Below are 10,946 nucleotides of genomic sequence, written 5' to 3'. Positions count from 1 at the left end.
TAGTCTACTTGTGTGCCAAGTTATATTGAAATCGGACCAAAACTGTAGGAGGAGTAGCATTTTGAAAAATTGTTTACAGACAGGACAGTTTCTGCCTATCGCATAAGCTCTTCTGGTCTCTGACCAGTAGAGCTAATAATGGTAAAACTAGTACTTAAGTTAGGTACGTGACGCAAGCCCAATGTGATGCAGGTCTTCAGATACATTTACAGTATAAGAACAAATTTAAAATTATTATTTACAAAAGATGTTTTATCTTAACTTTGCCATCTAGGCCTATTTCCAAAAACAGGAAAATAGGGTGTGTTTGCGTGTGTGTGTGTTGATGGGAGAAGGGTGGGGGTTGACTAAATTGATTGGGTATACATGGTATATGGCAGCTTTCAAGGTGTTTCTGCCTAATCAAGTATAAAAAAAGTTTGTACATTTTGGAAAAAAAACATCAAAAACGCTTTAAACTAATTTGAATAATATTTGTTGTTGATCTATATGAGAAAATAGATTTAAAAAGTTCCAATTATGGGCCAAAAATTTAACCCCCCCCCCTTGTTTCAAACCTAATTTACATCATTAATTGAATTCTGTTGTTTAATTTCAGACTGGTAATGAATTATGAATATGAAATACATGTACCTATAAGATCGAGGCCCATGGGTCACATGTTCACTTGAGAATATTATGCTCAATTTGATGAATACATGGAGGTCCTATTATGTAAATTATTAAATTATATTGACTTTTTCTTTGGTAAAGCCTAATTTTAGAGGAGTGTGCATTTAGAGGCAAACACCTTAGTGCGGGTATTACTGTCTCATGACAGCATCTAGTTATTTTCTGTCAAAAGGGTTTTTTTCAATTTGAATACCTTGAATAAGTCATAAACTAACTGAAACACCCATAAAAGACATATCTTTGCAGGTTAATTTTCATACAACATGCCTCCGAGTACATACCTCTAAAAACTCAACAGTCAAAAGTTAACATAAAGAAGTGTGATATCATATCTTATTTAGCTTTGCACCAAATCACATAGTATTTATGTTAAAACGTATGAAAATCAAAAATATTCATTTGCCAAGAGGATATTTGAAATCTTTATTGGAAAACATTAACAAATTGATGTATCTGTAAATGACTTTCAGATAAAAATATCGAAATATCGTTAATTTGAATAATCCTCAAAATCTAAATTGTTTACATGCCATTTTTTTCTTCAAAACTATTAAGAATTATATCGAAGGTTAACAAAAACACATACTTTATTATGATTAACAAGATAAATTTAACTCAACGGCCTTTTGAATACGTATACATTTGTACCACCATTTTTGGAACATCAATATTTTCAATAATTTCATGCAAAATTTTAAATTAAAGAAAATTTTTAAAAGATAGTATAGACTTAAAATCAATACAGATAGTCCTAAGTTTGTTAAAAAAAACTTTAAGTCCGTAAAGGCAATTTAGAATTTTATGCCTGTGTATGTACTAAATGACATAGATCCTTTGAACAGAGTGCAAAGTATAAATGTCCATAAATGATGTATACCCCTGGGTATTAAATTCTAGTACTCTGTAAGCACAATGACACTATAATTAAAAATTATATACTTGTTAAATCATTTTCAATCATCCAAAATGATTTAATTTCTACAGACAAGTGATAATAAGAATTTCATATTGGTGTGTAAAATTAAAACCGAATCCGTAAAAGTATGGACCTTCCTTAAGGCTCTACGAAGGGGAATACATTGAAATTTTGTTTATTTCAATATATTGACGGTGCAAACGTTAGAGCGAGCGCAAACTCTTCTATTGTTTTAATTAAGATCGGGCTCGTCAAACCACATGTGACATTTGGTGCGTCCAATCTCTCACCAGAGGGCGCGCTCCGCTTACACCTCTGTTGTCGTCTAAAAAGTAGTGCGGATTGTCAAATAATTAAATGTCAACAAAAATTGTATAAACAATGGTTGTTTTGTATGCTTTGCCAATGATGTTATGTGTTTTAAGCTCACTGGTAGTAAATATTTTCTAACTTTGTCTCCTTGATTTCAAAATGAAAATGTGTGTTAAAATTCTAAACAAAATTCAAACTTAGTGTTTGGCCAACGTCTAACTCACGTCGAACGTGTCATAACATTTCACTGGTTTTGATCCATGCTGAATAATTTTTTTGTAGGTTGTGTCGTCAGTTTGTCTATGAAAATACATAAGTATCAACAACATAAGGTTAAAGTTAGTTTTTTGGAAAAGGTTACAATGAAGAAAAGGTTAAAGCCTAGTCATACATCTTTTAAAGAGCTTCTGGTGTAATGTACTTAACCTTCAAAGTATGTCTAATTTTATTGGTGTTCAACACACAGAAAGAATTAAGGTTAATTTATCCATGACTATTTGGAATTTCATGATGTTATTTCATGATGTTATTTTTATGAACATTATAAAAAGAGTTCTAATATTTAGATTATTTATCAGCTAGTGTTAATTGTAACGGGGTCCGTTAGAGATGTTCCCCAAACGCTCCCCAACTCGCTTTTTGAGCCTAAGTCATGTAGGACATTTTTAAAAATATGATCAGTATCGAAGGATTTCATCAAAGAATTATAAAAGCTTCAATGATATCAACTATATGTCATTTAACGCGTTGTACGTGCACGCAAATGCATGCACAAAAGATGCTTTCTTGGCTAACCCTCATTTTTTACCTTAAATATCAAGTCATCAATGAGCTATATAGAGCAACAATATGATTTTTACACAAGTGTAGGATGTTATGTCCATATCTTTATCATAAACTCAGTAGAATATTGCAACAATAAGTTTATGGAGAGTGTAAAGTCAGTTTAAAAAACTTTTTTAAAAAGGGTCAAAAAAGCAATTTCTTCATTTTAGTTAGAGGTCCTCTCTTGAAATAAATGCCCAGGCTTGGAAACCAATTTTGCTTACTAAATGTAAAATTAATTTCCCCTCTAATTTTCAAATTAAGTATTAAGGATTTCAAGTAAAAAAATGTTTTATTTTGTGTTTTTCCGAGTGGGAAGGTGATGAACTAAGTATTTTTAAAATGTAGGTTAAAGTGAGGTGATGCAAGCTAGAAACAACCTTAATGTGAATTATATTGTATGCCTTAAAAAAGATCAATCAATTTAGGGTTATTTAATGCGTTGTCCGAATTATGCACATTTTATAAAAAATAATAATAAATAAATAAAAAATATTTTTTTGAATGTTGTAAATTAGCATCAGTAAAGAATATTAATTATAAATAGATTTTTCTTGTTATTGAATACATGTTTACTTAAATTCCTTTTATTTGACGAAAATAGTAAAAAAAAAAACATTTAAAAAATAGTTTTTAGGTATTCTATATAATGTAAGATGGTCCATGATAAAGGGACGGGGTTGTTGAAACAAACCTTGTAAAGTTATCACGTATAACTTTGGAAAACGTTAACATAATAGAGCAAGAAACATATACCGGTATGCACCTATGTAAAAAACCATCAAAGATATATATATATATATCAATTTTAAAGTTCAGCTGCTGTGTATATAAAGGGATTAGCAGAATACAACCAGTGGTAGACTCCTAACCCTCAGACTATCCACTTAATGGTATGTGTCCCACATGAAATATATCACTCATTAAAAAATATAAACCTTTGATATTCTTATTATGAACCATAACTATTTTTGAAAGCCAAATAAAACCGATATAAATGTCTGTGTTTGATTATCCCATTAAATAAAGAAAAAAGTTTGAAGTCCATTTATCCAAATTAAGTTATGTCAAGGAGTATGTCAAAAGTATTTGCATTTAAGCATTAAAGAGAGCATCAGTTGGTGATATCCACCAAAACATGGGTTTATCATTATAAGGGTTAAACCGTCTTTGTAAATTATGAAATTAATAGACATTAAATAAATCACAAGCAATGCTTGTCTAATTAAACAGGTGTCGCTTGGTATGCATTGAACGAAAATTAGGATCTAAAAGTTTGTTGCTTTTTTTTTTTTAAAAAATCAATGTCTTTGGATAAATAAATTATCTTAAAAGTTATATATTCAACAGCATTTTCCCATCTTTATACATTTTCTATTACTAATAAGAGAAATAAGGCTATAATCTTTAGCCTACATAAGTCGATTCAGATTAAAACGCTCCTTCCTTGATAATTTCATTGTGAAATTCTGCGATACCGTTATTAGGTTTCCGAACTCTCCTGTAAAACATATTGATACTGCGTATCCCTTTACTTGCTCGGGTTGTACAAAGCAAAAGTTAGTCGTGACTTCAATCAGAATTATGCTTTAAAATGTATTATAATAGTTAAACTTTGTTATCTCGAAGTTGATGGGACCATTGATGTACTGCGACATATTGAGGGTAATATTCAGATGAACTTCAAATAAACCTAGCCTAGTGAATGATTATGCATACCAGGTATACTCAATAGTTAATACATGTCAAATTCCTCCTTGTATGAAATTTTGTATATTTTTTTATGTATACTTGTTCATGTATTTATCAATAAAAAAAAGATTTTTACTTACTTTTTTTATTCACAAAATTAAAACTTTGTATTATATGAACAGAAGTTTGTTTTGTACGAAACTATTAGGTCTTCTCCACACTTACTTACACTTCTACATTCACTTCTACGAATGTCGCTAAAGTGCGGTCTCTCTGATTGGTCAAAATTTTAATGAATATTTTTTAGAAAGGTCACCAGGAGATGAACCTGAATGAGCTTTCTTCAGATCCTTGTCTAGCGATCTATGTGAGCGGATAAAAAGGATCTGATTTTAATCAGATAGTATTGAAATCAGACCAAAACTGAAGGAGAAGTAGCATTTTAAAAGTATTCCACGGAAATTTCTTCTTGTTTTTAGTAACCAGTCCATGGCAACACCATTCATTGAAATCAAAAACCGATACACAGAATTATGCATCTTAGTGTAGTCTACTTGTGTGCCAACTTATACTGAAATCAGACTAAAACTGTATGAGGAGTAGCATTTTAAACGTATTTCACAGAAATTTCTATTTTTAGTTATACCGTTATGTACATGTACCATGGCAACACCGTTCATCGAAAGCAAAAACTGATATATAGAATTATGTATCTCAATGTAGTCTACTTGTGTGCTAAGTAATATTGAAATCAGACCAAAACTGTTGGAGAAATAGCATTTTAAAAGCACTTCACAGAAATTTCTATTTTTAGTAACCACGCCAACAACGTTCATCGAAATCAATTCAAATCCCGATGCATAGAATTATGTATCTTAGTATAGTCTGCTTGTGTGCCAAGTTATATTGAAATCAGACCAAAACTGTAGAAGTAGTAGCATTTTAAAAGTATTCCACAGAAATTTTTGGTAACCACGGTAACACCGTTCACCGAAGTCAAAATCCGATAAACAGAATTATGTGTCTTAGTGTAGTCTATTCGTATGCCAAGTTATATTGAAATCAAACTAAAACTGTAGGAGGAGTAGCATTTTGAAATTGTTTACAGACATACAGACAGATAGCTACATGTATAGGCAGATAGACGGACAGACGACGGACATATTACTATCGCATAAGCTCTTCTGGTCTCTGACCCATCTATAAAACTTTCACAACCTATTTTATATTCTGTATTCCATAAAGTGTGCATTTTCTTTGTAGTAATTGGTCAAGATGTCCAAAAAAACCATCGTTGCATGCATGAATGACAAAGTTGTTTTGTCCTTTGATCTACCTGAGAAGAGGAACCATACTGTGGATAGTTATATTTGGTACAAACAGGATGTATCAGGGGATCCCAGCTTCGCCAAATACACTGTAGCTGAAAACAAGTTTGAAATCTACAGAGATTCCCAAAATCGGCTCCTCCACAATCATAATGATTCTTCACAGCTGGGAAATTTAGTTTTACTGAATGTGAAGAAAAGTGACGTTTCTAAATATGTTCTGGTAATTAATTATGTCAACGTCACACAGCAGACATCGGAGTATCTCTTACAATTGTCAGTAAAAGGTATGTCAAAGAGAAAAGGTTTTTAAAATGTAATATTGATTTGATATGTCAAGTATAATTCTCGGGAAGATTCACAAGAAAATGGACTTTTCGTTTATATTTGAGGTATATACTCAACAAAAAAAGAAACGTATATTCAGATTAAACATGATAATCTAAGTTTTCAGTTTAATCCATATTTTTTTCAAAAGTGATTTTAGAGGGTTTTGATAAAAATTAAACATATCATGTATTGCCAGGAGAAAAGTGAAGTTTATGTCATGGTCGACCCCTCCAAATTCTTGGGGCATACCGTCTAAACTAATCCATATGTCCTTTGCGACGTCTAAGCGCTGGTGGATTTCCAATATACGGATGTCGTGCATGAATACCAGCTCCTCAGTCTCTTGCGAACAATTTATGCTCTTTTATGCTGATTTTTTTCATCCAGCAATTGTAGCGGCAGTTTTTAGAGCAAGTTATGAATCGCGTAAGGTGCTGAAGGGGGGGGGGGGTCAGACGGTCCTGTCTGGGTGTGGTTACCTGCGGACGGCTAATTCTTGGTCTTCCGTCGATAGTTAAACGCCTGCAAGGCCCATGGATGTATTCCAAATGCAGTTGCAACTCCCTGTTGCGCAGCTCCGTTTAGTATCATCGTTAGCCTGGTTGTGTTTATCTTTGTTTCGGCGTGGCATTGAAGCATCAACACTGCAATCAAATCTTAAATATGGGTTTAATAGGAGTGTTGATAGTTTCTCTAAATCCAAAATATCAGCGAAAATAGACGTCCGATTCAGAAGAAATCATGAAAAACACTACTTTCATAAACGCGTTTAATCAAGGGAGATAATTCAACAATTGGGTTTTAAAACCCTATGTTGTCCTTTAAATAGGTCACAGGTATCCAATGATATAAAAGATAGTTGTTCCATGTACATTTGAAAAATTTCTTTGACTAGTAAAGCAATATGCGTTTCTTTTTTTGTTGAGTATATATAAAGGTTCATACATTTGACCGTGTAAGTTTTTTATGGACAGTCTTTACATTTGTTTGTTTTCTGTGTAATTATAATATCCAGGTTACATTCATACATTTTTAAAGCATTTGATAATTTTATTGTTATAAAGTCACGACTTACTTTTGCTATTGATATTAATTATTTTTCTTAGATCTTTGCTTTGAAAAACCCGAACAAGTAGAGGGATGCGCAGTATCAACATGTTTTACAGGAGAGAACGGAACATTAACAATCATGTTTTACAACGATAATATTAAAGAACGGGGAGCCCATGATTTATACTGAATCATATAATGTCGGTTAAATGATTATTAGCTCTATTTCTCTTATTAGTAAAAGAAAAGGTATAAGGGTGGGCAAATGCTGCTGAATTATATCATATTGAAGATTTATACAAATAACTATCCAATGATATAGAAATTCTTAAAAATTACGTATAAGTACACTAGTACTTAAAATATATATTCCAATAGACCCCTGCCTTCGTAAGTCTCATTTTTTAGGAAATCTGCTTTTAAACTTCCTGCGAGAATTTTAATTATTATACGTTAATTATTATAAGTTGTTTATGAAAGTGTCATAAAATTTCTAGATTTACGGTGACGAGGCAGGCACGACACGAACAGTGAATGGTTACACAGTGGTGAGAAACTGTACGAGTGGTGTCTCTTTTGGCTACTCCTGTTGTAATGCAGCTAGAGTCTGTGAGCAACAAATGTTCATGTAGTCACTGAAGGTATGTTAATTGTTGCTTTGATTTGAGACAAATCTCTGGGAATTTAGTTGTAAATGAATAAAGATCCATTCAGATTTTTACCTAATCTTACTCATCATGAGGCGGTCTATTACAAGTGTAAAATGCTTGTTTTTTGTTATTCCTATAACATTCCTATCAATTAAATACATTGACCAATATTTTTTTTTGTAATGAGTACACCTCGATCAACAATTTTTAAGCAATTTCAAATATCTTTCTTACCACAGAATTTCATCAAAAGCTAAGATTCATTTCTTTTGCACAAAATTTCATTTATGTGCTTCTGAATGCGATAAATATGGAGTAAATTATACTGTGCGAGTGTGAGAAAGAAACTGTATTCAAAGCTGAAAAAGTTGCGTTCATAGTGCTATAGTAAATACTAGTACATTTTTAAAGTAGAAGAAAACAGTATTATTTATATACAGAAAAATAAAACAAATATGATTTTACATACGTTTATTTTGATATTGGCGATTGTTTGTCGTGGCATATTTAAAAGCAGCAAGGGGTCGCCAAGCGTAAATTATTACAAGCAGCAGCAGCAGTAAGCAACATGAAAGCATAATATTACATGTACATGTAGGTATAATAAGCATAATAATGGCCGTTCCGGGTATACCGCGAACGGTAATTAACCTTACAGTTAAATTTTATATACATGTATTGTAAATAAACTTTACAAGTTTACATGTATATATAGTTATCGTTCCGGGTTATCAAACCGCGAACGTTACTAAAGATATTTTAGCAAGCAAAGCACTGTGCATATGCATGAAATTTGTGGGAAGCAGTACACATTTTGCACAGCAATTGAGTTTGTTCCAAGCAAGCAAAGCAGACCAATTCAGGAATTTGTTGAAAGCAGCACACATTTTCACAGTAATTGAGTTTGTTTTAAGCAGCAGCAGCACAATGAATTAAAGCATCAGTTGAATGGCTCGGCGCAAACTGAATCTTGAGAGGACAAGGGGAAAAACCAATCGTAATTCAATGGAATGTCGTCAAGGACTAGCGCGCTTCATGAAATATGCCTACGTGAAAAGTCTGTGTGATTCACACACCAATAACTCACACAAAACTTAAAAACATTCCTTAAATGTTGTCCACGAACTTTACGGACAACCCCCGTGCATAAATATAAATAATATAATTTAATGGCGATATAATTTAATAGCAAAACCTCTCTGGGTATAGCTGTCATTCGATAACTTGATGTCATTTTAAGAATAAAACAAATCTTATTCAGCAATTGTGTTTTGAGGAAAGGATTTTAAAAATTAAAATCACATGTGAAGAAGCGGAATTGACTTTTTCAAATATTTCAAAACTTGCACGAAAATATTTTTATGTGCACAGTCTCGGCTTTATTCAAGTTTTTTTTAAACCTGTCATTTATAAAAAGCCTCTCTTCATATATTTTCATCTTTTATAAAATTTAATTTCATATATTTAAGAAAATAAGTTGATTCATACAAAAAATGTATATAGTACACCTTAAACAAATAAAACTCTTTCAAGTCCGACAGAATTTTCAAAAATAAATAACGAAAACTTGCAAGTTTTTATGTATCCATTTCAATCCACTGCATTTGTAAATTTTTATTAAAATGCTGAATATAATTAACACAACGGGTACTTGACGTTACATAAAATTACCGGTATATGATTTAGAAAAAAAAACCTCCTGACCTATAGTCTACTAAAATATATTATTTTTGAATGTATGTTATATAAAATGTAACTTTTCAAAGGGTTCAGTCGTTGTAGAATTTGTTCTTTATCGTCTTTTTTCACCATTTACTGCAAAAAGTGAACCTTTAGGCGGAAAGTATTTACACCTTTATCTACATTGTTCATGACGTCACAGTAACGTTACATCATGGATTCAACGTAATAGAAAACTGTCACGGCACTGTACGTAATTTGAACTGTAAACCTCTACGGCAGCGAAAGGTTAACAACATTTACCCCACCTCTGTTGATTTTTCCGTGAAATCCTGGCTTACGATTGGTTGAAGTCTGTCACGTGAAGGCAATGGATTACTTATACCCGGTCAGTTGTAAATCCATACCCGGTCAGTAAAATCCATACCCGGTCGATGTATTACGTCACAAACACAAACGTGACGTCATAATAGGCACAGTATAAGCGCGATGAAGCATTTAGCAGGGAAAACCATTATAAACCACAGATAAAACGTAAATGTTTCATCGGTGGGGTAAATTCGTTACATAGTCTTTTAGTGACAGGATATGGGATGATACCTGGTTAGTAAATTTCATACCTGGCGAGGCGGAGTCAGGTATGAAATTTAGTTACTAACCAGGTATCATCCCATACCCTGTCACTAAAAGACTATGTAACTAATATTACCCAACCTCTAGTTGATTTTTCCGTGAAATCCTGGCTTACGACTGGTTAAAGTCTGTCACGTGAAGGCGGTGGATTACTTATACCCGGTCAGTTGCAAATCCATACTCGGTCGATGTATTACGTAACAATCATAACGTGACGTCATAATAAGCACAGTATAAGCGTGATGAAGCATTTAGCAGAGAAAATCATTTATAAACCACAGATAAAACGTAAATGTTTCATCGGTGGGGTAAATTCGTTACATAGTCTTTTAGTGACAGGGTATGGGATGATACCTGGTTAGTAAATTTCATACCTGGCGAGGTGGAGCCTGTCACTAAAAGACTATGTAACTAATAATACTTAGTACATGCTTCAAACGAGAAATTAAGCCCTTTGTGTCTCTGTCCATTTAATTACAAATCTTTGTGTGTTTCTTATTATTTAATCAAGATAACGAAAATTTGACCCTAACTGTTGCCATTTTGTACAGGACCAGATGTTTAACATGACTATCTTCACACAGAGATTTTTGAAAAGAACCTGTATTGTGTTTGAAAACTACTCACTGTAGACCGTCACCTGACAGTTAGATATTACCCCGAGGGTATGATTATAATAATCATACCCTCGGGGTAATATCTAAATGTCAGGTGACGGTCTACAGTGAGTAGTTTTCAAACACAATACAGGTTCTTTTCAAAAATCTCTGTATGAAGATAGTCATGTCATTTTAACGTATTAAAATCAAATCATTTTAGTTTTGTGGACATTATTAAATATTTGTTTTGGTGGTAAAA

The 10,946-nt window shown here is 32.5% G+C and overlaps 1 protein-coding gene across 1 annotated transcript; it reads left to right on the top strand.

Moving 5' to 3' along the window:
- The first annotated feature begins 5,597 nt into the window (after nucleotides 1–5,597).
- On the top strand, nucleotides 5,598–7,315 carry LOC134229019 (uncharacterized). Its single transcript, XM_062710730.1, has 2 exons — nucleotides 5,598–6,032; nucleotides 7,182–7,315. Exons 1-2 carry the CDS (start codon nucleotides 5,693–5,695, stop codon nucleotides 7,313–7,315), a joined length of 474 nt encoding a protein of 157 aa, XP_062566714.1. The 5' UTR covers nucleotides 5,598–5,692.
- Nucleotides 7,316–10,946: the final 3,631 nt, after the last annotated feature.

This window comes from Saccostrea cucullata, unplaced genomic scaffold (genome assembly GCF_032062105.1).
Source record: "Saccostrea cucullata isolate Sc308-1 unplaced genomic scaffold, CSIRO_AGI_Scuc_v1 ctg5034, whole genome shotgun sequence".
NCBI lineage: Eukaryota > Metazoa > Mollusca > Bivalvia > Ostreida > Ostreidae > Saccostrea > Saccostrea cuccullata.
Note: the sequence above shows the minus strand (reverse complement) of the source record. Positions and strands in the feature narration are given on the sequence as shown.